General features: G+C 44.5%; 1 protein-coding gene across 2 annotated transcripts in view; it reads left to right on the plus strand.

Moving 5' to 3' along the window:
• Positions 1 to 27,312, plus strand: part of MALT1 (MALT1 paracaspase) — a 619,135-nt gene that overhangs the window by 539,273 nt on the left and 52,550 nt on the right. For both annotated transcript variants that reach the window (XM_086960480.1, XM_086960479.1), the window contains 2 exons: positions 21,982 to 22,109; positions 23,992 to 24,141. In XM_086960480.1, the coding sequence (XP_086816606.1) occupies positions 21,982 to 22,109; positions 23,992 to 24,141 (278 nt within the window). The remainder of the gene's footprint in view (positions 1 to 21,981; positions 22,110 to 23,991; positions 24,142 to 27,312) is intronic.

Below are 27,312 nucleotides of genomic sequence, written 5' to 3' on the forward strand. Positions count from 1 at the left end.
GCAACATCAACAGTTAGGCTAACTTTATTTACGTGAGGCCCTATAACTTTCAAATATGGTTACCTACTCCAAATGTTTCATTTTAGCATGTTGTATTTTAAAAGTAAACTTGTGCACATTACTAATATATAAGTGGTTTTAATAACAAATAAGATTTGCTGCTGCAAAGTCAAGGGAGTTTGGCACAGCAGGAAAACCTTTGTTAAGAGAGATAAGTAGGACCCCTTGATTTTCAAAGCCCACATTTCGTAAGATTTTTACCCTGAGGAAGTGCAATACACTTGTAGCAACCTGTGGCCCCTGGCAGTAAGCATAGAGCTCTCACATACCCCAGTTACATGCGTAAGTAGCACTTCCAAACCAAGGGCTAAATGTAAAAAGCTTTTTTTCGTTCGCACAGATCCCAAATCGAAGCAACAGGGTCTTTGCGAAAAGCAAAAAGGTATTTTTAAATGTACAAAGGCCCAATTGCGAGCCGGTACCATGTCACCGATTCACAATTTAGGTTTGCGTTTCGGTATTAGGAAGGGCCATGTTTAGGGCGTCCCTTCCTAATGACAAATCGCAGTGACATGTATGAATGTTTAGCGACCGAAATACGATTGCGAAACATTAGCAATGTACCACCAACTTAAAGTTAGTGGTAAACCATTCACAAGTGGGGTGGAGCGGCAAAGGCACCCTTTCCCCTATGTGACTGTTTGAGAAAAATATTTGAGTGCAGGTAGTGGTCCCATGGATCACTGGCTACTCTTCAAAAAAAGAAAAGAAAACTTTTCATTTTTCTTTTTGAAATGCATCCCCTTTTCCTTTAATGAAAACAGGCTGAATTTCAAAAACAAAAATTGCTTTATTGAAAAGCAAACACGTAAATGACGGTCTGCTGACCCCTGCAGGCAACCATCCATGTGATCATTGCAATTCCCAATGGGTCGCAAACCGAGACCTACCTCATTAATATCGATGAGGTAGTTCTATTTGCGACCCTCTGGGAATCACATAACGTGTAATACACACATTTGTACAAAGATTTGCCAATTGGTAATCATAAACTATTACTACGTGCTTCTGGCACTACGTTTTCTATTTTGCATTCTAGTATTGTCTGGTTGATCCCATTTTAAAATATGAACTACAATTCCTACAATGCAAAGTTAAAACATGGACTGGATGTGCTACTCACTCGAGGATCTGGGCAACTTGAAAACTTTGTTACCAATTGGGCCTTTGCTCAAAAGGAACGTGTCCTGATTTGGGAATGAGCTGTAGGAATGGAGCTGGGTCAGTTTGTGCTCAGATGGCTGCAGGGCCAGAGACAGCAGGCATCGTGCATTTAAGTGTGGAAGGACAGTGTATCAAAGTGTTACATATCCAAACAGAATACGTGTCTGACCTCGTAGAGCAGTAGGAAGAAAGGGGGCAGGGCACCCATCCCAGCAAATCAGTTCAGGCATCCGCTTGCATGTGCAGTTTTGCATGTTGATGCTAATGAAAATAACACTACCAGCAGCTTGGCCCTTCTGGGCAGAAATCTACTTGCTTTGCCAATCTTTTTTTAAATTGTATTCTTAAATTAAGCTCATGACCCTGGTCTGCTCCGGGTTCACTCAATAACTGGTCAAACCGCCAAAGACCTGTACGTGATCTGGCAACAGATTGCCTTTTTCCTACTTCTCTTACACATGTCTCTTCTACACGCGACATATTTTACTGCAACGATGCACTCCATGGAAAGAACAACATCCCACCATTCCTAACATCTAATATTCATGTTTTTCAATGTGTAATTGCATATTTTGTGTGACGCAGGCATTTAGAGGATGATTTATTATGAACTATTATCCTAGAGTAATCACCAAGTACAAGCTGAGGTTCACAGTGACTTCCAACACCTACATGCGAGCTTAACTCTTTTTGACACTTTAATCATCCAATTTAGTTCAGCCTCGCTGCTTTCCACTCCAGCAGTGTCACATTTGCTTAGAATTCTTTTATTAGGTGCACTGTAGGAGGGATTGTTTTCTGGTAGGCATGAAACAAATATTCTAAAATCTACTACAGAAAATATTGGGTGAAACCGAGAAAATGCTTGCAATTTCTCTCCCCAGCTGCACAAGTTCTACAGTGCAGTGAGCATCTACAAAGTTGAAGTTACATCTTAACATCAACGAAATACATAATACATAATTCATAATGTGTTTTATTCACTTATTTAACACACTTAAACTATCATCAAATGGGAAAATTATATATTGGTGGAGTATTTGCATCCGGGTGCATTTAGGTAACTCGTTCTGATACTGAGTTATATCTATTTCAAAGACGAGTATATTAGATTACTGTTGAATCCGGTGTGATAAAAAGGCAGCTAATATCCATTGAACTCCGCATTCCCTAAAGGGATTATTTAGTGGTGATATAGTGTGTATTTCAATCAAAGTTACTGATTGTACTCGCAGTCCTTTTACAATAGATATGAACCATAGCTTTGCTATTCAACATCTACCAAACTCCATTACCAGACCTGATTAAAATATTCAACCTCACCTGTTGCAGCTGTGCAGAAGAGCAGCAAATCGTTCTAAATTTGGATGGCCCAGGAGCACTTCTTAATTTGTGAAAAAAATAATAATGAGTGCCAGGGCTCTCGTCTGGAAGGCCACTGCAGCGTGCACCACACATTTCTCCTGCCATGCTCCCAAAGATAGTTACAACACAACTACTAACCATTACACTCTTACAAGTGTAACAGTTCGGACTATTTCAGGCTCCCAAAGATATAAAAGTGGATTGGGCAGCATGTAATAGTCATTTTTAATGTCTATTGAATTAATAACTAATTGTTGTTGTGGTAATCTCTAAATTAGCTAGACCGCGCCACGCTGTGGAAGACTGTCAAGCTCCAGTGTTGACAATTAAGTGCCGGTGCCGAGCACCGGAAACCACTGGATCAAATTAAGCACTGTTCGGGAGACCTCTACAACTCAAAACTTCAAAACTGCCTTCAGACCATAAATACATGGATGATGACATTTAGAGGTAACCATTGATTCAGAACTATCCTTGATACCACATGTCAACAAGGTAGCAAAGAGCATCTTCTATGCACTAAAACACTTCCCATACCAACAAAAACTACAGGCTGTTCTCACACTCTTAATGTCCGGTCTTCACTATTTCAAAAGCATATACATTGGTTCACCCAGTATCTTCATATGCAAAATATAACTAATACAAAATGCTGCTACAAAACACCTTCACCCTAGAGAAAGCATGACTCCAGTTGTGTAATCACTCCACCAGCTACCAACAGCTAGAAGAGCACTCAGCATTGCCTACACAGATTCCCAAGCGAAAGAGTTGTCACTGAACCAAGTTAAATTCATGCATTACAAACAAAATAGACACTGTTTCACACTTGCACCACGGATCATCATACCAGGCAAGATTCAAAGCATTCAGGAGCATATACACTCCATAATACAGTTGAAACCATGGCTATTTCCAAGATAACTACTTCATCCCACAACCCTGTGTTAGAACCCAGAATGGTAATTGCACCTTCAAGTACAATCTACAGCTTACAGCCCACTAAGATGGAACAGCTGTGGGAGCACACTACTTTGTATATCCAATAAAGTTAAGAAAAGATGACCTATGGTTTGCTGGCTATTATGTAGAAATGCCAATTTATATACAACCCTTCTGACCCACACTAATACCATTAGGCTCAGTGGTCGTCAGCCAATTGAAGCTCATAGCTCTTTTACACTGATTAATCCTTTTACGTTCACACAAAACATATCTGTTGTGGGTCTTCTCCATCACTTAGTACTTTATCAGCCCATAAACCAGCTATCAGCAACTGAACAGGCATTGAATAACTAAACAGGTCTCAGTCACACAGTAACAATCTGTCAGCCCATGACTGACCACGTGAATGTCAACCCGCCTATCATCTTGTGCTTCATCTTCCCTGCTGCACATGGTCTCCTGTTCATTGAGTGCTATGAGAAGACCACTACCTTACCTGCACATGAATAGGGTGACCACTTCACTCCACGTCGCACCATTTTTGTATTTAGATCAATGGAAGCAAAACCAAGACTACATGATTGTGCTAGGAAGTGAGAGCCAGAACAACAAACATGGTATCTGTGATGATGAGTGAAGTGGTGCCCTATCTTTTCTTACACTCACATTTCATCTGCTCTTTATCTTCTAAGCAATAGATGATAATTTCATCAGTTATGTTTTTTCAGCAGTTTTCTTTAGTATGTGATATTTCCACTAGTATATGGTCACAGCGTGATGAATTAAGCCATCACTTCATGACTTCCATCTCCTCACAAGATCGCATCACTGTGTAGATTGGTATATGTAGACGAAGGCCTACGTCATCATCGAGGATCCTGTTGACTGGACTTGCGATGCGAAGTCTGGCATTGAGGCTGCGGCACACAGTCAGGGTGATGCGTCGGTTCAGAGGAGCTGTGATGCGGAGTCCGGCATCGTAGTAGAGGCTGCTAACGGCAAGGGATGCAAGGGCCTGCGCACAGGATGCCTTGTGCAGCAGTGATTAAGATGAGCTTCAATTTGGGTCTTTGTGTTGGGTCCATTTCATGCAGCAGTGGCAATGCTTTGGTTCTGCTCAGGACTGTGCTGCATATTCGTACAAATTTTGGTCCCACAGGGACCACAGATGCTTGGAGAGCACCTTAAGCCCACTTCCATGGGTCCAGGATTGGGGTGACACATCTTGGCAGGGTAAACTCATATGTGGCAGGTTCCCAGTTAGAGGCAAGGTTGTTAGAAGCCTGTTATGTCTCCGATGCTTTAGATCAGGAGGCCACTAACTATCCCTTGGAGTAACTCTGTGTTCAAGAGATGCATGACCAGTCCTTCTCACCCAGGCAAGAGGGGAGCAGGTCAGCACAGCAGGGCAGCAGTTCCTTCAGAGCGGCAGTCCAGCAGAGTGGCAGTCCTTTCAGCAGCACAACAGTCCTTCTTCCTGTACTGAAGAGTTGATGTCTGAGGTCCAGTATTTATACACAGTTTTGCCTTTGAAGTGTGGAGAAGCTTACAGAGCCATGCCTTTTAAGTTCACAGGTTAGCTGCTTTTTAGGCCCAGACCCCAGACTAACTGCAAGAAATGTGCAGCCCTTTGTGTGAAGACAAGACATAGCCTATTCAAGTGTAAGTGGGGCTGGACCCAGCTCTTTACTCCATCCTGCCAGTAATGGCCCATCTCGTTTCACCTAAGCTCCCCATTGTGTGTGGCTGTCTGTGAGGAATACACAAAGCCCCACTGTCACCCACATGCAAACATTTGAGCCAGAGACAGGCTGTAAGACCAAATGGCTAAGGCAATGAAATGCCTACTTTCTAAAAGTGAAATTTAAAATCTGACATCACCATAAGTTCGGATTTTTAATTCCAATTCCAGAAACACCAACCATCAACCGATTACTGATTTCCATTTGAAAATTTCACTCATAAAATGTCATAAGATAACTCCAATGTTTTCCTATGGGAGAGGTAGGCCTTGCAGTATTGACAAAACTAATTTAAGAGTTTTTCACTACCAGGAAATATAAAACTTAAAAGTACATATCCTACCTTTTAAAGACAGTGCATCCTGCCCTCTGTGCTGGCCAGGGCCACGCTATGGGTTACTTATATGTATTGAAAAGAAAGGTTTGGTCCTGGCAAAAGGTTAACTTTTTAACAGTGGTTGAAATGCACTCAAGTTACACAATTTTAACAAAATCATTATACAGGTAGGTTACAGCATGGGAAATAGACTTAGCATGCAGTGCTGTAATGAGCCCTGCCTCAGCTAGTGGAACAAATTTAAAAAACGAGAACACCGAAGTGTATTAGGCTCAGCACGTACTGCTCATGCCCTAGAGCTTCAAAGTGAACAGGATCAATCAAAACTAAAACAAGTCACCCAAAAATATACAATACAATGCAATTAAAGTTAAAGTAAAGAATATAGTTGTTCAGAAAAATGTAATTGCTTGTTGGTCATTTGTATTTTACAAATGTTAACAAATATTACATTACACTTGAAAGCAAGGTAAAGCTGATATTCATAGCTTGAACAGGTATTGAGAAACATGACCCAATGCATTTTGGTTGAAAACACGTGTTAGACCGGGCACCATTGGTGTAGGTCTCCCTTCCATTTTTGCTGTTGCCTCATGTATTTTTGCTGGTGTTAGATGCTTTGGGCACTGTGCCACTGCAGTCCAGTGCCACAGTGCAAGTGCTCCCTATTGTAAATTGATGTATAAATCAGTGGTTCCATGTTTGGCTATTTGGTTTATTTGTCAGACCCTAGTACAATGCACTGAGAGTGGCCAGGGCGTGTAAATCCAAATGCTGCAGGTGGGCCTGCAGCACTGGTTAAGCCATCTACAAAGCAGCCTTGTAAAATGTGTCTCTCTGCCATTGCAGAGCCTGCGTGCAGTCTGGTACTGTCATGCTGACTGGGCAAGTGCACCCACTTGCCAGTCCCTAAACCTTCCCTTTTCTTCATGTCAGACACCCTTATGGTAGGCCCAAGGGCAGGGTGCATTGTAAGTATAAGGTAGGACAAGCCCGGATGTGTGTGGCATGTCCTAATAGTGAATTACAGCCATTTTTGTTTTTCACTATTGCAAGGCTACCTGTTCTCCATAGGCCAGAATGGGCTTTTAGAATTCTTACATTTTATAATCCTAACTGACTCAGAGAACATGTTAGAAATTAGAGTTTAGTGTGCCTGAACTCAGAATGATAAAATACATCTTTTAGTGAAGTTGGTTTTAACATTCTGTTTGAAAATACCACTTTTAGAAAGTATGTATTTTCTTGTCTAACTATCCAAAGCCTGCCTCTGCTAGGTTGTGTATTCCTTGTCTGGAGTTTGAGTGACAGGGCTGGGGGCTTCCAAGAGACAGGATGAGTCAGCCCAGTGGTGAATAGAGAGATCTGCATCTAGATGGGAGGGAGGAGTTGCCCCTGAACCTTGAATAGGGTTGTGCCTGCCTTCCACAATGCTGGCTCCACCTCCTGGGGTGCGGCTGATGTCTCTGCCCTTCACACTGAAAGAAGAGAAGGAATCATGTCAACAAAGTGCTCCAGGGCTGTACTTGCCTTCCACAATGATGGCTCCACCTCCTGTGGGGCGTCTGATGTTACTGCGATGCACTGTGAATGGAAAGGAGAAGTCTGGTAAACCGAGTGCTTCAGAACTGGTTTGGACTGGGCAAAGGCACCTCTCCCCTCCGAGAACAAAGGATTTTGAGGAATAAGTATTGGGACCCTGATCCCATGAAATTAGATTACTTTTGGACAAACAAGATAACAATAGCCTCCCAGACAGGATTCCGTCCTGGTCAGGGCACTGACATCGCCCTCCTGACCGCAGTGGAGAAGACCAGAAGCATTCTGGACATGGGAGGATCAGTGGCAGTGATCCTCCTAGACCTCAGTGCGGCCTTCGACACTGTAGACCATCCCACCCTTATCCACCGACTGGGAGAGACCGGAGTAACGGGTCGGGCCTTGAAATGGCTAGAATCCTTTTTGACTGGACGCTCCTTCCAGGTGCGGGAAAACGACAGCTGCTCATCCATCATCCCCCTCCGGTGCGGAGTACCACAGGGCTCATCTCTGAGCCCGACACTCTTCAACGTGTATATGGCCCCACTGGAGAAGAGGGTTAGCTCGTACGGCGTGTCTGTCATCAACTACGCCGACGACACTCAGCTGGTCGTTACCCTTTCCCACCCTCACCATGCCCCATCCGACCTCCATAGCTGCCTCTCTGAAGTCCACCGATGGATGAATCTCTCCTCATTAAAATTAAACGGGTCCAAGACCGAGATCCTCCTGATGGGCCACAATGGGCCCTCTCTACCACCCCATCTCTGGCCCAGGTGCCTAGGGGACCCTCCCACACCCAAGGAAGAGGTAAAGAGCCTTGGTGTGTGGATTGAGAAAGACATGAGTTTTAAAACCCAGGCAAAGAGAACTGCAGGGACATGCTTCGGACTACTTAGAGCCTGCAGGAAAATCTTTCCCCTGCTCCCAGAGACCGCAAGGAGGCTCCTTATACAGGGTCTAATCCTGGCAAGATTAGACTACTGTAACGCTATATACCTGGGAGCCCCTGAAGGCACCTTGAACTAACTACAGAAAGTCCAAAACGCCGCTGCCCGATTACTTACGGGCACACCTGGAAGATCCTCCGCCAGGCCGGCCCTCAACTCTCTCCACTGGCTTCCAATCAGAGAAAGGGTCTTGTTCAAATCCCTCTGCTTGGCCCATAAAACACTCAACAACAACGGTCCCCCTCTTCTGAAAGAACTTTTAATCCCTTACAAAGCAGAGAGGGATCTTCGATCCAATGCAGAAAATCTTATTGCAGTCCCTAGAGTGAGAAAAGCCAAGACCGGTGGCCGTCGCTTTTCGGTCCACACGGCAAAACGATGGAACCAGTTACCCCGAAAACTCAGGACAGAACCTAACTATCTCCAGTTCAGAAGGACCTTGAAGACCTTCCTTTTCCCTCAAATCTAACCCTACTAGTGGCTAAAACCTCTGGAGAAGCAGATCAGCGCTGGGATGCTCTTCGGAGTTACTACGCGCTTTACAAAAACTAATAAATAAATAAGAAGAAACCTCTGCTGAGGAGAGGAACCTGAAGAAACTGAGGAGAGACTATTCCTAAGCTGAAGTGCTGCTTAGGGGATTGGCCTGCAGTGGTTGCCTTAGTGCCAAAGAGAGGAGAAAGGAACGTTGTGTACTTTACTTTCAACTAGTGAAGGATCTCCAAGGGCTTGGAACTGCTGAAGTCTCAGGGACAACAGACTTCACCCTCCGCTCCCCAGAGTTCTTTGGAAGGGCCTGCTGCTGTTTTGGGCTTTCTGAGGGACTGCGTGTCACAAGGAGCTGGAAGCGTGACTCAACGAAAACGAAGCGCGTCGCCGCCGCCGCTGCTGCTGCCGTCACACTTCTGAACAAGGGTGTCGCCGCTGGAGTTGTCGTACTGCACCGCATCGAGAGAAGCATCTCGCAACGAAGAGGAAGCGTTTGCCGTCGCTGCTGCCTGCCATCGCACTTCTGAACAAGGGTGTCGCCGCTGGAACTATCACATTGCACTGCATTGAGGAAAGCGCCTCACATCCCCCGAGAAGCATGCCACTGTCGGAGCTGCTGCTGTCGCATTTTTGAACAAGGATGTCGCTGCTGTAGTTGTCGCATCGTGCAAAAGATTGACGCAATCGTGGGAGAAGAGTGTCGCAGCTGAAGCTGTTGCCATCGCACTTCTGAACAAGGGTGTCGCTGCTGCAGTCCACGCATCGAACCGAGAACTTCTTGCATCCCCGGAGAAGTCTGCCGCACCTGGAAGATCCTCACATCTTTATTTCCTTACACCTGAACTATGCTGCATTTCCCTTGCTGCAACATTGCTTGACGTTGAAGCGCAACGCATCATAAGGTACATTGACGCAAAGTGTCGCATCTTATGAACTGAACTGAACTAAAACTACCATCTTAAAGTAACAGTATTGTGTATTTTTGTTGTTTATGGTCTTGTGGTAAATCTATATAAATCTACTTATTTTTGATACAAAACCTTGTGTGGTGTCCATCTGTAGTGTTGTCACTGGGTTACTGTATGTGGTCACAAATGCTTTACACACTGCCTCTGAGATAAGCCTGTCTGCTTGTGCCGAGCTACCAAGGAGGTGAGCAGGGGTTATTTAGGAGTGTAATCCCCTTATCCTGACTAGAGGCAATGGGTCCCTATTTGTCACAACTACCTACCTGTGCCAACTAGATACCCCCAAATCTAACACACTTCTTCCAGGGTAACTGTAAATTCAAAAAATGAAGAGAATCAATTGATTTTTCACCGATAGTCCCCTAAGTTTGATAAGTAAACTCTGCTAAAGGACTAAAGGATTTGGACCAATGATTGGCACTGGCACTATGTTCGTTCGAGAAAAGTGTACCCGGTGCACTGACTGTATTTTCTGGGTTGCCAGTGTAGTTTTCAGACCGTCTTTTGTCTGTTCTCATGCATTTGAGCGTATCAACGGCGCTGGTTTACAGCACCTTTAATTTCCAGTATTTCCCTCGGGACGCACCTACACTCCATGGCGTTGCATCAGGGATTTGGCTTTCCTACATTTCACATGTAAATCACAAACTGCTATTTCGCCTGTTGCTTGTTTGTTCACTATGATGGGTTTTCTAACTATATGTGAGGGTCTGCAGTCTGTGAATCGAGTTGCTACTTTGCGTCTTGCTTATCTCGAATCATTGCACTGATTTTCAAAGGTATCCTCACATTTCTCCAACGATCATGGTGTCTGTCACTCATCGTTCCACATTCTATAGTACTATTTACTTTTAATTTTTTGGGGACTCCTTTCTCTCAATGTACATCCTTAGCAATCATCTGTCATAAGCTATTATCCCTCTGGTATCAAATTGTTACAGTATGCCACTTATGGTCTACAGGATGAGAACGTGGGAAAACCCAATATACCCTTGGAAGCGTGGGTGGTTCAGTGTCAAGTCAAGGTGCCTACAAGGGATTTTATTTGAAAAATATGATTTCTATTTAATTATATTGAAATTACTAGGTTCAGTCTAAACAGATCTTGAGCCAGAAATTCACCGATTTATATAGTCAATGAATGAACAGTGAAAAACAAAACAAACACGGGGATATCTTTTTGTAAATATACAAATGTATTTTCATATATAAATCAAGTTAAGCAGGGTACAATTAGAAATTGATTCAGCAATAAATCATGAAGGAGGTATATTGCAACTTATCCTACAATTCATGAATAAAAACATCTATTCCAATATAATCCAAAAAAGTGACATATATCCTGGTAAAAATATTCACTTAAGTACATTGAAAATTTAGGAAGTGGATGATAAAGTCGACGTTTCGGTCTTTCGTGGGGTTAGTCCGTAAGACCATCTTCAGGATGATGAGTATTGGATCTAGCAAAGCCCCTTTTTTTAGGGGGCCTGTTTTCTAAAAATGGACCCTGCACGGTTGATTCAATTTCCTAAGAAATCAGATTCATTCCACATCTTTGTCAGAGTTATCACTGGTGTGGTAGTTAAGATCGATCCAGCACCATAACAATTTCAAGGAGCGTCAAATTTGCCTCAAGATTCAAATATCTGGACAGTCGATATACTTCCAATTAGCTCGCACAAGGGGTCAGTCCTGTGGCAACTTGATATATATATGAAAATACATTTGTATATTTTCAAAAAGATAGCCCTGTGTTTGTTGTTTTTCCATGTTCATTCATTGAATGTGTAAATCGGTGAATTTCTGGCTCAAGATCTGTTTAGACTGAACCATCTAGTAATTTCAATATAATTAATTAGAAATCATATTTTTCAAATAAAATCCCTTGTAGGCACTTATGGTCTGCTGCAGGTTTGCATTGCATGCAACACGTATTCGGTCTTAACCATCACTCTCCACCTTTCATTGATTGTTTATATGCATGGTTCACTTCAGCACATTTATCACTGTCTTGATCAGCTTTGGTTGGAGTTTTCTTTTCCTTACCACGAGTGCTTGCTGATATATGCAGTTTATATATTTTGCCTTGTGTCTGACAAGTGATTGAAGTGACTTGTATGTATTTTCCTTATCACCATGGCATCTGGGGTGGTGCTCCGTGCAGATCCACAATTTCGCTCTTTGCATGGTTAGGAGCATTCAGATAATGTCCTGTACAGGTTGATTTCCTTCCACATTTGGGATGGTTGCATTTCCATTGTGTTTTCAATAATTTGTATGTTTCTGAACCTGAGATGCTCTTTATGCACAATCATTTGATTCTCTTAATTTGTTGAATTTACTGTTACCCCTGATGAAGGGAATTTTCACCCAAAGTGCATTGGTCATATTTCTTGTTTAAGAATAACTCTTCAAGGTAAGAATGGCAGCTTTGTCACTTACAAGTGTGATGTAACATTTGTACGATATGACTGACCTACAAGCATTTAAATTGTTTTGAACAACTATAATCTTTGTTTTAACTGTTATTGTATTGTATTGTAGATTTTCTGGTAACTTGGTTTAGTTTTGATTGGTCTTGTTCACTTCGAACCCTAGGGCATGAGCTGTGTGTGCTGAGGCTAGTACAATTTGGTGACCTAATTTTTTCAAAAAAGTTGACTTTGCTAGGTCGGCAAGGCAGTTGAAATCTGCACACACACACAGGCTGCAGTGGCAAGTCTGAGATATGTTTAGAGGGCTACTCAAGGGGCAGGCCCACTAGTAGCATTTAATTTACCGGCCCAGGACACAGGCATTAACACCTTACTAAGAACTTACAGGTAAATTAAATATGCCGATTGGATACAAGACAATCTATCGTGTTTTATGGAAAGAGCACAAGCACTTTATGACCGGTTAGCATTGGTAAAGAGTGCAGAGTCCTAAGGCCAGCAAAAAGGAAGTCAGAAGAAACAAGAGGTCTGAAGGCAAAAGGTTAAGGGGAAAACCACACCAAGGATGCCAGGTCTAGCAATTCCCAACTCAGGGTGCGTGCTACACTCCTCTAAGGGCGTTAGCCAGGGCCTGTGTTTTAATTCCTGCAAACCTTTGGTGGCGCGTACATGTTCTTGTATAAGCACTAAAGGAGTACATATGCTTTACTTGTTTGGACTGAAGATGGAACCATAAGACTATGAGACTAGAGATATCATATTTTCAGAAAATGTTTTACCTGGCTTTTCTCATGTCCTTCAGATTTCAGTAGGAGATGAGCACACAAATAATTGTTTTAGTAGATGGGTAGAGTTTGTATTTATTACTGCTTGATGCACACAAAAATTCTACTTGTTTTCTAAAATTTCACTTATGGAGGACCACCCAAAACACTGTTGCTATGTACGGTTTCCATTAAGTCGTTTGCGTGGGTAACTGGATTCTGTATGTGGTTATTCACTGCTATGACTTGGCAACAGCAAAATTCGAAATTGGTTTCCACTGTTGCTGCATTTTTAGGGAAAGTGCTCACTTTCCCTGTAATTTCTTTGCCTCTTTCACGTCACTACAGACCTGACGATGGGAGGTAGAGTGGGAGCAGCACGCTGCCTCAACCAATCACTGTATCCACTACCAGCCAGGGGGTATCTTGTGAACAACACTTACAGAGAAAGAAATGCTGTCCTGACAATGACTCTAACAGACACTTTTCACTGTAGCACCAGCTCTGCTCTGTGTGAGCGCATAGAGCATAGCTGTCGACAGGCCAATGATAGATCTGGAGACAGGTTATGACAAACAAGTTTGTTAATTTCCATGCACAGATGAAACCCCTTCATGGCATATCCCCTGGTCAGGAGTCTTGTCCTCCGAGTGTTAATCTTCTCAGTTTGGATTGTCACAGCAGCCTTGCTAATGAGTCACAGTTCATAACTCTCATCCTCTGAACCTGAGGTTAACTTTTATCCTGTGTTTTACTCTCCCCCCCCCCCCCCCCCCCCTCAGCTTTAACCCACAGGAACTGGACTTCTGCGCTTGGCCTACCACTCCTAGTACTTCTCTAATTGCTGGTGAGCTGTAGCGCCTAACACCTAGAAAAAAAAAACCTATGCTTGGCGCGTAGCCAGGTTTTATCTCTGCTGATAGAAACTTGGCTTTTAGAGCCACAGGCCCTACCACTTTCTTTCTTTTTCCACCCCTTCTATTCTCATTTCTGGTGGGACTTTCCAGAAAATAGTTTTTCCTCCTTCCCCTTCCAATATTCGTCCTCCTTGTATGTGGGCCCCTACAGAACACCAGCCCCCACCCCCCCAACCCTTCCCTCACCGGCAGTCTATTGCTTTCTGTGGGTTCCGACTTAATGGTGCATATTTTCAATACCTATGTAAGTGAGTTTGATCTCCCCATTCTGGAACAAGGTTTTTTGGTAAAAAATAAATACACATAGCTGCTTTGTTTTGGCATGCTGCAACTTGGTGTTCCATCTTGTTGATGGTGACCTCAAATCCTCCCACCAATAGCCCCCCTCCCAACCACAGGGGTCCTTGTCTCGGACACTTCTTCCTCCAGAGCTTGGGTCAGGGGATATCATACATCCACCTTCGCACAGTGAGGACATGCACAGAGCATCAAGATGGACAGGCGTTGTTTTTCAGTTTGGGTCACAGAGAGGGTATGTACTGAGGATGGGGCATGAGTGACAAGAAATCAGGGACGTATTTTTACCTACGGGAAGGAAGGGTAGAGGTGGGCTTATGCTGGGTGTAGTGTGAGAGGATGGCAGGATGCCAGGCGTGAATTTCCTAATTTTGGGTGGTGAAAGCAAGGGGGGGCCAGAGGGTGATAGTGCTGGGTGGCAGGACACCTGGGGCTCAGTTGCATGTAGGGCTCACTTTCCTTGTTTGCACCATGGTGCACCTTCAAACAGGTGCACCGTGCACAAACAGGAAAAGTGTGCCCTATTTTGTTGAATGTGCTGCCCTCAGGACAGCCGCAACCCCGTGCTGCCCTGAGGTTCCCATCCACAGTAAAATACAGAGCAGCTGCTTCAAAACTAGTTCGTGTTTCACTGTGCAGGTGACAACCTGCCTGCAGTTTGAGAGGAGAGAGATTCCCTTGCAGGTTGGTACAGTGAGTGACTGCACCCGCCTGCAAGGGGATGTCTGTGGGGGTCCATAGGGCTGCCATCAGGGGGCACACTGACAGTGCACTACCTTTTTGTGGCACACTGTCAGTGTTCCTCCTGACAGCTTTTTTGCCTTTGTGCCCGCATCCATAACATTGTGCGGGCGCAGGTCCAACACTATGATCCTATGCAAATAGGGGAATGCCTTCAGATAGCGCTGGCGGACAGGGAGCACCAGCGCTATCAGTAATACGAAAGGGGCTGCACAAGCGTCTGTGGCTTCTTCTGTAATATCAAAGTGCCCCGGGGGCGCACATGCCCGTTGCATCCCTGGGGCACTTTCTATAATACGACCCCTGGCATACCACAGGGTAGAGACTGAGATAGGTGGGACCATGTTCTGGATGGTTCCCCCATTGTTCTTCTCCTGCATAGCTAGTGAAAGTAGAGGTAGATGATTTAGGGAAGAAGGTCAAACATAACTTAAAATTATAAATGGGCAAAAAGTGGATGAGGGCATGTTTTTCCAACTTAGGCTCTGAGTGACTTCATAGACAACTCGAGTTCCATTCTCACCTGTTTGTTGTCGTCCGTTCCTCATCAGTGAAAAACATCCTTTAGGCATGGTCACCCATCTATACTTCTCGGTTATGCTAGTTATGCATGGTTAGGGGGTGGAGGGTCAGTTTAGTGGTCCGTGCTTCTTGAAAGTGTTACAAGTGGTGTTGTCTTTTTCTTTGCACGCTCCTCTCAACAGCAGAATTCACGTAGGTCGCAAGTAGATAGGTACAAGTTTTTCAGAACAATTGTATTTTGTTGTACCTAGATAGAATGACGTCTTCTTTACAGATGATGTTTGAGCAGGGAAACTGCATTAATAACGCAGGCTAAATCACGCGTGCCATTACAACGCAAGCGAAACAAGGCTTGCCTTAACCCTGTATATACCTTGACCACTTATATGCGTTGTTAAGGCTGTCAGCGCTCTAGTTGCAGAGCGGATGGGTTGGTAGAGGAACATGAAAGTTCGAGACAGGAAGAACCGGCACGCGGTTTGGCAAGTAGGACTGGGTTTTAGGACTCATTTTGGGGTAGGTATTATTGCTGGGGGCTGGTTTTAGGACTCTGCGCTGGGGTCGGAGTCGTTTTTAGAGCTCTGGGCTGGGTTTTAGGGCTCAGGGCATGGGAAGCGATAGTTTTCAGGGCTGGGAGACCGTTTTAGGGCTGAGGATGTGGCCTGGAGTCAAGGTATTATTAATTATAAATTATTAAACAACACACCAGGAAAGCCGAACAGAAATGGCGTAAATCAAAAAACATTGATGATAAATCGCATTACAAAATTGCTCATAAAGATTATATGAACAAAATCGCCAATGCTAAGAAAAGCTATCTTGGGGAAAAAATTAAAGCAGCTGGAAATTCACAGAAAGAGCTTTACGCAATTGTAAAAGATTTTTCATACCCCATGGCCTGCCAAAAGGTCATTCAGGAATCTCAGGACTGGGCCGACGAACTAGCCACCTACTTCAAAGACAAAATTAATACAATTCATGAATCATTCCCCACAGAAACAGGCACAACTAGTGAGCCATGCTATGCTGATCCCTCCACCATAAATCCCATACAGCAAAATTTAGCCGACTTCGGAACAATCATGGAGGACGAGGTAGCCAACATACTAAAAAAGGCCAAATCAGGTTCCCCCAATGACCCAGCGTCCGCACCAATTTTAGCCAAACTAGCACCTGCCCTGACTCCCACACTGACCTCTATTTTTAATATGTCCCTAACTCGTGCCTTGTTCCCCACCCCCTGGAAGGAAGCCATTGTAAGGCCAATCCTTAAGAAAAACAACGCAGACCCCAAGCAACCGGTGAACTATCGCCCCATATCTTTGCTGCCACTCTTTGGTAAATCAATGGAATCTATCATCAATGCAAAACTAGTAAAATTCCTTGAAAGACACTCGCTACTAGATTCCTCACAGTCAGGATTCAGAGCTTCTCATAGCACTGAGACCACACTGATAGAGGTGGTTGATAATATCCGGCTGGCACTAGACTCCATACAGTCGGCTATTCTCATCCTGCTAGACCTTTCGGCGGCCTTCGACACCATATCCCACAGAGTTTTATTAAAACGACTGGCAGAGATAGGTGTCGAGGGCCAAGCCCTGGGCTGGATCCAGAGCTATCTCACAGACCGTAGCTCTAGGGTTTAGTTTTAATTGGTCTTGTTCACTTCGAAGCCCTAGGGCATGAGCTGTGTGTGCTGAGGCTAGTACAATTTGGTGACCTAGTTTTTTCAAAAAAGTTGACTTTGCTAGGTCGGCAAGGCAGTTGAAATCTGCACACACACACACAGGCAGCAGTCTGAGACATGTTTAAAGGGCTACTCAAGGGGCAGGCTCACTAGTAGCATTTAATTTACCGGCCCAGGACACAGGCATTAACACCTTACTAAGAACGTACAGGTAAATTAAATATGCCAATTGGATACAAGACAATCTAACGTGTTTTAGGGAGCGAGCACAAGCACTTTATGACCGGTTAGCATTGGTAAAGAGTGCAGAGTCCTAAGGCCAGCAAAAAGGAAGTCAGAAGAAAAAAGAGGTCTGAAGGCAAAAGGTTAAGGGGAAAACCACACCAAGGATGCCAGGTCTAGCAATTCCCAGCTCAGGGTGCGTGCTACACTCCTCTAAGGGCGTTAGCCAGGGTCTGTGTTTTAATTCCTGCAAACCTTTGGTGGCACGTACATGTTCTTGTATAAGCACTAAGGGAGTACATAGGCTTTACTTATTTGGACTGAAGATAGAACCATAAGACTATGATACCAGAGATATCATATTTTCAGCAAATGTTTTACCTGGCTTTTCTCATGTCCTTCAGATTTCAGTAGGAGATGAGCACACAAATATTAACAATTGTTTTAGCAGATGGGTAGAGTTTGTATTCATAACTGCTTGATACACACAAAAATTCTACTTGTTTTCTAAAATTTCACTTCTGGAGGACCACCCAAAACACTGTTGCTATGTACGGTTTTCATTAAGTCGTTTGCGTGGGTAACTGGATTCTGTATGTGGTTATTCACTGCTATGACTTGGCAACAGCAACATTAGAAGTTGGTTTCCACTGTTGCTGCATTTTTAGGGGGAAGTGCTCACTTTCCCTGTAATTCCTTTGCCTCTTTCACGTCACTACAGACCTGAGGATGGGCGGTAGAGTGAGAGCAGCACGCTGCCTTAACCAATCACTGTATCCACTACCAGCCAGGGGGTATCTTGTGAACAACACTTACAGAGAAAAAAATGCTGCCCTTACAATGACTCTAACAGACACCTTTCACTGTAGCACCAGCTCTGCTCTGTGTGAGCGCATAGAGCATAGCTGTCGACAGGCCAATGATAGATCTGGAGACAGGTTATGACAAACAAGTTTGTTAATTTCCATGCACAGATGAAACCCCTTCATGGCATATCCCCTGGTCAGGAGTCTTGTCCTCCGAGTGTTAATCTTCTCAGTTTGGATTGTCACAGCAGCCTTGCTAATAAGTCACAGTTCATAACTCTCATCCTCTGAACCTGAGGTTAACTTTTATCCTGTGTTTGAATGCACCCCCCCTTCAGCTTTAAACCACAGGAATTGGACTTCTGCTCTTGGCCTCCCACTCCTGGTACTTCTCTAATTGCTGGTGAGCTGTAGCGCCTAACACCTGGAAAAAAGAGAACCTATGGTTGTCGCGTAGCCAGGTTTCATCTCTGCTGATAGAAATTTGGCTTTTAGAGCCACAGGCCCTACCACTTCCTTTCTTTGTTCCACCCCTTCTATTCTCATTTGTGGTGGGACTTTCCAGAAAATAGTTTTTCCTCCTTCCCCTTCCAATATTCGTCCTCCTTGTATGTGGGCCCCTACAGAACACCAGCCCCTCCAACCACCACTCTTCACCGGCAGTCTATGGCTTTCTTTGGGTTCCGATGTTTCCCTGCTGTCAAGTTTATGACCTATCAATCAATCAATCAAGACATTTATAGAGCGCACTACTTACCCGGAGGGTCTCAAGGCGCTTGGGGGGGGGAGGGGGGAGGGGGTGCTGCTACTGCTCGAACAGCCAGGTCTTGAGCTTCTTCCTGAAGGAGAGGTGGTCTTGGGTCAGGCGCAGGTCGGGAGGGAGGGAGTTCCAGGTCTTGGCGGCCAGGTAGGAGAAGGACCTTCCTCCTGTTGTCGTTCTTCGGATGCGGGGGACGGCGGCGAGGGCGTGACTGGCTGATCAGAGATGGCGTTTGGGAGCGTAGAAGTTGATGCGGTTGTTGAGGTAGCTCGGGCCTTGATCGTGTAGGGCTTTGTGTGCGTGGGTGAGGAGACGGAAGGTGATTCTTTTGTTGACGGGGAGCCAGTGCAGGTCTCTCAGATGTCCGGAAATGTGGCTGTGTCGTGGGATGTCGAGGATGAGTCTGGCTGAGGTGTTCTGGATCCGCTGGAGTCTCTTCTGGAGCTTGGCGGTGGTTCCGGCGTAGAGGGCATTGCCGTAGTCCAGTCGGCTGGGGGACTGTCACTTAATGGTGCATATTTTCAATACCTATGTAAGGGAGTTTGATCTCCCCAATCTGGAACAAGGTTTTTTGGTAAAAAAATAAATAAACATAGCTGCTTTGTTTTGGCATGCTGCAACTTGGTGTTCCATCTTATTGATGGTGATCTCAAATCCTCCCACTAATAGCCCCCCTCCCAACCACAGGGGTCCTTGTCTCAGACACTTCTTCCTCCAGAGCTTGGGTCAGGGGATATCATACGTTCACCTTCGCACAGTGAGGACATGCACAGAGCAGCAAGATGGACAGGCGTTGTTTTTCAGTTTGGGTCACAGAGAGGGTATGTACAGAGGATGGGGCATAAGTGACAAGAAATCAGGGACTTATTTTTACCTACGGGAAGGAAGGGTAGAGGTGGGCTTATGCTGGGGGTAGTGTGAGAGGATGGCAGGATGCCAGGTGTGAATTTCCTAATTTTGGGTGGTGAAAGCAAGGGGTGGCCAGAGGGTGATCGTGCTGGGTGGCAGGACACCTGGGGCTCAGTTGAATGTAGGGCTCACTTTCCTTGTTTGCACCATGGTGCACCTTCAAACAGGTGCACCGTGCACAAACAGGAAAAGTGTGCCCTATTTTGTTGAATGTGCTGCCCTCAGGACAGCCGCAACCCCGTGCTGCCCTGAGGATCCCATCCAAAGTGAAATGCAGAGCAGCTGCTTCGTGTTTCACTGTGCAGGTGACAACCTGCCTGCAGTTTAAGAGAGGAGAGAGATTGACGTGCAGGTTGGTACAGTGAGTGACTGCACCCGCCTGCAAGGGGATGTCTGTGGGGGTCCATAGGGCTGCCATCAGGGGGCACACTGACAGTGCACTATCTTTTTGTGGCACACTGTCAGTGTTCCTCCTGACAGCTTTTTTGCCTTTGTGCCCGCATCCATAACATGGTGCGGGCGCAGGTCCGACACTATGATCCCATGCAAATAGGGGAACGCCTTCAGATAACGCTGGCGCTCCCTGTGCGCCAGCGCTATCAGTAAAACAAAAGGTGCTGCACAAGCATCTGTGGCCTCTTCTGTAATATCAAAGTGCCCCGGGTTGCGTACATGCCCGTTGCATCCCTGTGGCACTTTCTATAATACGGCCCCTGGCATACCACAGGGTATAGACTGAGATAGGTGGGAGCATGTTCTGGATGGCTCCCCCATTGTTCTTCTCCTGCATAGCTAGTGAAAGTAGAGGTAGATGATTTAGGGAAGAAGGTCATACATAACTTAAAATTATAAATGGGCAAAAAGTGGATGAGGGGATGTTTTTCCAACTTAGGCTCTGAGTGACTTCATAGACAACTCAAGTTCCAGTCTCACCTGTTTGTTGTCGTCCGTTCCTCATCAGTGAAAAACATCCTTTAGGCATGGTCACCCATCTATAATTCTCGGTTATGCTAGTTATGCATGGTTAGGGGGCGGAGGGTGAGTTTAGTGGTCTGTGCTTCTTGAAAGCGTTACAAGTGGTGTTTTCGTTTTCTTTGCACGCTCCTCTCAACAGCAGAATTCACGTAGGTCGCAAGTAGATAGGTACCAGTTTTTCAGAACAATTGTATTTTGTTGTACCTAGATAGAATGACGTCTTCTTTACAGATGTTTGAGCAGGGAAACTACATTAACAACGCAGGCTAAACCACGCGTGCCATTACAACACAAGCGGAACAAGGCTTGCCTTAACCCTGTATATACCTTGACCACTCGTATGCGTTGTTAAGGCTGTCAGCGCTCTAGTTGCAGAGCGGATGGGTGGGTAGAGGAACATGAAAGATCGAGGCAGGAAGAACCGGCACGCGGCTTTGCAAGTAGGACTGGGTTTTAGGGCTCATTTTGGGGTAGTTATTAGTGCTGGGCGCTGGTTTTAGGACTCGGGGCTGGGGTCAGGGTAGTTTTTAGGGCTCTGGACTGGGTTTTATGGCTCAGGGCATGAGAAGTGGCAGTTTTCAGGGCTGGAGGACCGTTTTAGGGCTGAGGATGTGGCCTGGAGTCAAGGTCGTTTATGGGCTGGGAGCCCGGTTATGGGGCTCAGGGTGGATTTTTAGGGCTGGGGCAGGGTGGATTTCAGGGCTGGGGGCATGGTTTTAGGGCTCAGGGAAGGGGGGCTGGGCTGTGATCTTTATCATCCGTATGCCTTTATCAATGATAGTTTTACAAAGAAAATTGTTATAACTGCATGTGTGGTAAAGACTCGGTCGTGGTTGAGACCGCGTTGTTTAGACGTGCGTTGTTCTGTCATACAACTGTTTAAGCAAGGTAAGGCATGTTTTGTATTTTTAAGGACTGCATGAAAGTACCACATGGATGGGCTCTTAATTCGTCCCTTTTGCCACTGAGCTACTTGGGTGGCATGTCTTCTCTTCTCAGTATTTTGCAGAAGTATCCTGAAATGTCTGGGACTTACTTATGGCATCAAATGTTATTATTCTAGACATTTTAAACTATTTCTGTTTCTTGGCTCAGCAAGAAGCTCGCTACAAACATTTAATTGAGTTGTGTTTATAGCCTGTCTGTCTTTTTTCCTGTGGGGTGTTTGCAAAGGGTTAATTGTGAGACGAGATAAACAGATTTCTCCCCACTATGATAATTGAGTACAGGAACTGAAACAATCAGACTATCCTACTACACTGACTCTCTTCTCCTAATGTTGGGGTGTGTGTACTCCACTGTTGCTCATATGATCATAAACATGGACCAGGCCGTAACATGCAGATTCTCATGTACCTGTGCTCATTGTCTGTTGCCTGCACAGGTGCCAAGGAGCTGAAGCATTCGAAATCCAGCATTCGGGATTAGCCAATGGAATTTTTATGAAGTTTTTGAAGGAGCGTTTGTTAGAGGACAAAAAGATCACTGTGCTGCTTGATGGGGTTGCAGAAGGTAACTTGTGAGCGGTGTAGCTTTATTATGAATTATATCAGTTTCTGAGTAATGGATGTTTTAAAATTGAGTTTGAAAAAAAACAATACTTCTAACGGTAAATGCAAAGCAAGTTCCACACTGGAAAAAAAATAAACGAATGAGGGGATGAGATAGGAAAACCGCAAAAGTTGGTGGGAATGGAAATTCTATTTCCAGGGGAAACATATTTTCTTCGTACGTAATAAAAAGAAACAAGTTGAAATTAAATGTCCCCTGTACGTTGTAAATGTACATCCGTTTGATCAATGCATGAAAACAAATGCAATGCTTTCACAAAATTATTTCAGGGCTACTCCAGGGAAAGAGTTGCTGCTTCCCTGGAGTATTCCTGCTATCCTGAATTCGAGATTGCACCCATAATGCACAGGCCTAAGAGCACAGGAGTAAATCTCTAATGTTGTTTAAGAATTGGGCCTTTCACATTTCCTTTCTGCTTCTGTGCAGTATTCGTACTACATCCCAAGCTCATTTCCAGGTATGTTTAGAATGGAGCTTAATGGAAAAATGTTTAGTAACTTCCTTACTGGATGCTGTTTTCACTGCACCTAATTACCAGTATAACTCTAAATGTCTGCCGAGGACTTGAAAAAATAAAAGAAACTAAGTCCAAGCAGTGTTTAGACCCAAAAGAGCATTTTAAAACGTGCTCGCCAGTTCTTCATAATCCTGAATACCTAGATCGGAAAATAAACGCCGTGGTGCAGGGAAGCACGTACTCTCTTGTAGGCCCCTGCTTTGCCTAAGGCTCTTGTTTGAATGTGACACAGCCATCTCTTTGTGCTCGGCCACTTGCCGAGCGTGAACAGGTTTGTCACATAACAAACTGTGGATAATAGTGCGAGACATCTGTACATTTTGATGATCTGTCGGTCTCCTTTAACTGTGTAATAGGCCTGTGCAAAATATTTCATATGCCGACGTAATTGTACATAATTCTCGAATTTTGCATTACGTGAATTGTGAGTAGTTTACACCATTTTGCATAACGCAACATTTGTAATGATTTTTGCCCCGGGGTGACTGGTTCTCGAGGAATAATTCTCCTCGAATAAAAGTGTTCCTCCTAGAAACATCCTCCTGCTGTTATTTTGGTGCAAGGTATACCATTGCGGAGAAGAGTCTGAGAGAACATTTCGAAATGTATTTGGCACCATACACATGATTGTGTAAAACAATGGTTTCGCATCCCCCTATTAAATGTGCATCCATGGTCTCCTTCTTGATAGAGGTTATTTCTGCTCTGTAGAGCAGCACAGAACTAACTAATGCCCTAGAATATGTTAAAGGTGTCAGTACAATCTGTGTGGTCTGTTTGTGAGGATTGTTTAAATAAGGAGTAATGAATTAATGAGATTGCTTAATTCTGCCTGCCTGTCCAATTTCCCAAAGTATCTGTTCTCTCTGACTTGGCTTAGATAATCTATAGCGCTTTATCAAACTTCTAAATAAATAAATATTTGTTTATTAAATAAGTATTGTTCTATTAATTTCACTTTCTTCTATCTAAATGTCCCTTATTAAGACATGCAAGAATTTCTGGACAGTTTGAATGTGTTTTTCTTAAAAGGACGGTCACTTGCCAGAAGAAGATAGCTCAGTGAGGCCAGCTCCTAAACAGTCAGCTGCTGGCTACTGATTTAGATCACTGCAAGTCCAGCTAGGCCTGGGAGTTTGAGCAGGTGTGTTAAATGGGCGCTATTGAATTGGTGTATAACAAATACTATTCAAGTTCCTTAGAGGAGATTTAGGTTGGGGCGAGCGCTATAAACTGAGTCCTGGTTATTGGAAAGAAGGTTTCCTATTGTGTCTCTTCTGGTAACGTGTTGATGTTTCTTCTCAGACATGGGCAAGTGCCACCTGACCAGAGGCAAGCAGGCCTTGGAGATCCGCAGCAGTCTGTCTGAGAAGAGAGCGCTGACGGACCCCGTACAGCAGTCGGCGTGCTCTGCAGGGTCCTTGACAAGGAACATGCAGTGGGCTAAAGCACATGGTAAAGTAAAGTATGCCATCAGCATTGGCAGTTCATGAACATCTGAAGAATCTGTGTGAAAGAGGATTTCAGAGGGTTATCAGCGGGAAACGTCCTGTGCAGAGGTGTTAGAGGAGGATTTTAGAAACGTCAGCATTTTAGCTATTGTTTAGAGAACTGACATATGCAAGGAAATTGTAAACCTTTTTATAAACTGGTTTTCAGTGGAAGAAAACGTTTTCCTACTCCAGCTCAGGAAGAAACAGGGAGCTTCTCGAATATTTTGGTTGTGATTTTAAGAGTTTTGGGGGGCCTGGGCAAACCATATTTTGGGGGACCCGTGGCAGGACAAATCTGAATTATATTACTCGTTTTCTGCTAATTCAAGTATGCATGAAGTCATACAATTTTAAATTGCAATTTTAACGTTTAACAGGGTCACACACAAAAATGTGAAATATGTCTAACATGGGAGGGAGAGAGGTTCAGATAGAGAAAAGGTCAAAATGGGTCAAAGACAGAGAAATGTTGTTTTCCTAAGGGGCCACTTGAAAGGTGGGGTTCTCTACTTTGCCCATGCCTTAAAACCTCTGTGGTGTTTGGGAGATACCTGAATCTCCTCAAATTATAAGTAAGCACTGATCAATCTCGCCAATCGGTTTATGTTTTTTTCTATAATAGAACGTGTGACTTTATTGCGGAGTGAGAGAGTTAACGAAAATTGAGCGGGTGCCCGAATGATGGATGGGTGAGCGAGAGACATGCAGGTGGGGGGGCGTTTAGGAGTGGCTACGTGTGTGACAGATTGTGATGATGCATGATGTGTGCCTAGATGAATGGAAGGTGAATGAGTGCGTGAATGGATGAAAGACTGATGGATAAATGGATGGATGCTTGGATGAGAGGGCAGATATCTGAACGAGTAAGTTGCTGGATAGTGATCTCTAAGTACACGATGTGTCACTTGCACTGTACAAAGGCAGACCCTTCAGTCAGACCTCCTTTCACGCCGCTCCAGCCTGTTCAGGCCCATAGGGTCCTCTGTGTCATCACCCAGTCACTCTGTCACAGCGCGTCTCCTGTTCCACAATTCTTATATTACATGTAATAGTTGCAAATATGCAAAGGCAAAGTAATTAAATGCCGTAAAATTCTATGACTTATTGGTTGTTCTCATAGTGTAAAAATCACTTGGGCGTCTCATATCATGAGAGTCCCTAAAAGCTGGAAAAATCCCACTGTTCTACTGGTCTGCTAGAGTATCTAGGGGGCATTTCTCTCCCAGATCTCTCACCATCCTATGCACGTTACCTTGGACTGTAATGATTTCTAATGTATGATTCTAAACTCACTAACAGATAGGAATGTGACCTCTTAAAATAGCACTAAATGTTTGAAAAATTTGTGCTGATCCAGTAGCTTTTCTGTTTTACTATAGTGGTAGTATGTGGTATGATTGATTGAGGTATGATTGTGACGAATGTTGCGGCGATTGTGATATGATTGAAGGCTTAGAATGCATGAAGTTTCTATCCAATGTGGTTTGTTGATGTGTCCTCATTTTTTATGCTTCTCTTTTTAAAAGAAAAAATTGTGTAAAAAAAATTGTTAATTTTCAAATAAAAATTGTGAGTAATAAGCAAATACCCCATTTTGAATTAGCTTTCTTAGTGTGGATGCTAAGAGTGATAATTGAATAAATGTCATCAGCACTGGCACTTCTTTTGTTATTTGTTGTATAGGCTCAGCCTTGCTGATCAGAGCCAACCCCCATTTTGTTCTCACATTTAACAATCAATAGCACTGTAGTGGGTCAACTGTGTGGCCCTCATCTTTTTGTGACACTCATTTTAGAAACCCTGCTATAATGAAAGGCTAAGTTAGTAGCAGTCCTAGGTGTTAGAAATGGGGTTTCTGGTTGTCGGAGCATGCACCCTGTACGAACAGGAACCACTACTCTAGTCGGGTTAAGCTAGAAATATACTAAAAGATAACCTGTGCTCACCCTCTGGTAGCTTGACACATAGCAGGTAGGCTTATCTAAAGAGCCAATGTGCAAAGTATTTGTGCAACACACACACAGAAACACAATGAAAACACCACAAAAATACTCCAAACAGGGTTAGAAAAAAATAGATTACATTTTTATGAGTGAAATAAGACCAAAACAACAAAAATCCAATTAGTAGAACCGGAGTCATGAATTTTGAAGAATAAATCAAAAAGTAGAGCTTAGAAGTAAATATCCCTTTGGGGTTACTTGAGGTTGTGCTGAACCGGGCTAAATCCAAAGTTAACCCGTTTACCACGGTGAATATTTCGCCGCAGTGCGGGTGTTCCACGGAGTGGGTGGGGCTGCGTCGGCAGTTCGCAGCACCAGGGAGGTAGTGCTCGCGATGGCCAACGGCCGACGGGAGCATGGAAGGGGTTAAAGCCGACTGCTACGGAGGGCAGGCCGGCTACAGGACTCATGCAGGTCCAGCTGAAAAAATAAGTTGGATGGAGCAAGTGTCGATGTCGAAGGCTCAATGCGTCTCTTTCAATCTGCGCAGGTGATGAAGGCTTTATTAACGTACCCTTTTACGATGCAGGCACTAACTGTCATCGTAGAGGCGATGTTGTTAATCCCCTCCTGCGTTAGCATTGAAGGGCAATGCTCGGGTTCCGAGAAGTGCAGTCGTCACTGCAGCAATTTTGTTGGTACCGTACAGCAGAATTCACTGTTCAAGGGACCAGGACTAGATGAGCACCTCTTCGCAGGGCAGGATTCATGGATAGCAGAGGCCAGGTGCTGTTGCAGGGTTGAAGAGTCTTTGAGGGCTTCGAGACTTCAGGATGGGGGGCTAGCTAGCAAGCCCTTGGAATCACTCTGGGTGCAAGTGAGATGGGCCCATTCCTTGTCCTCAGCAGAGTAGAGATCAGCAGGCAGTAGGGCACCACAACAAAGCAGAAAAGTAATTCTTCCTGTGCAGCAGTTAAGCAGAGTGGCAATCCTTGTAGCACAGCAGCCTTTACTCCTGGCAGAGTTCTTCACAGCTCCAGTAGTATACTGTCTTGGTAGCATCAGAACCCCAGTACGTCTACCCAGTTGTGCCTTTGAAGTGGGGGTGACTTCAAAGAAGGTTGCCTGAAGTGCACAGGCACTTGCTTCCCAGCCTTGGCTCCAGACTATCAGTAGGGGGTAATCAGCCC

The sequence above is a fragment of the Lissotriton vulgaris genome, chromosome 3_1 (genome assembly GCF_964263255.1).
Source record: "Lissotriton vulgaris chromosome 3_1, aLisVul1.2, whole genome shotgun sequence".
Taxonomy (NCBI): domain Eukaryota; kingdom Metazoa; phylum Chordata; class Amphibia; order Caudata; family Salamandridae; genus Lissotriton; species Lissotriton vulgaris.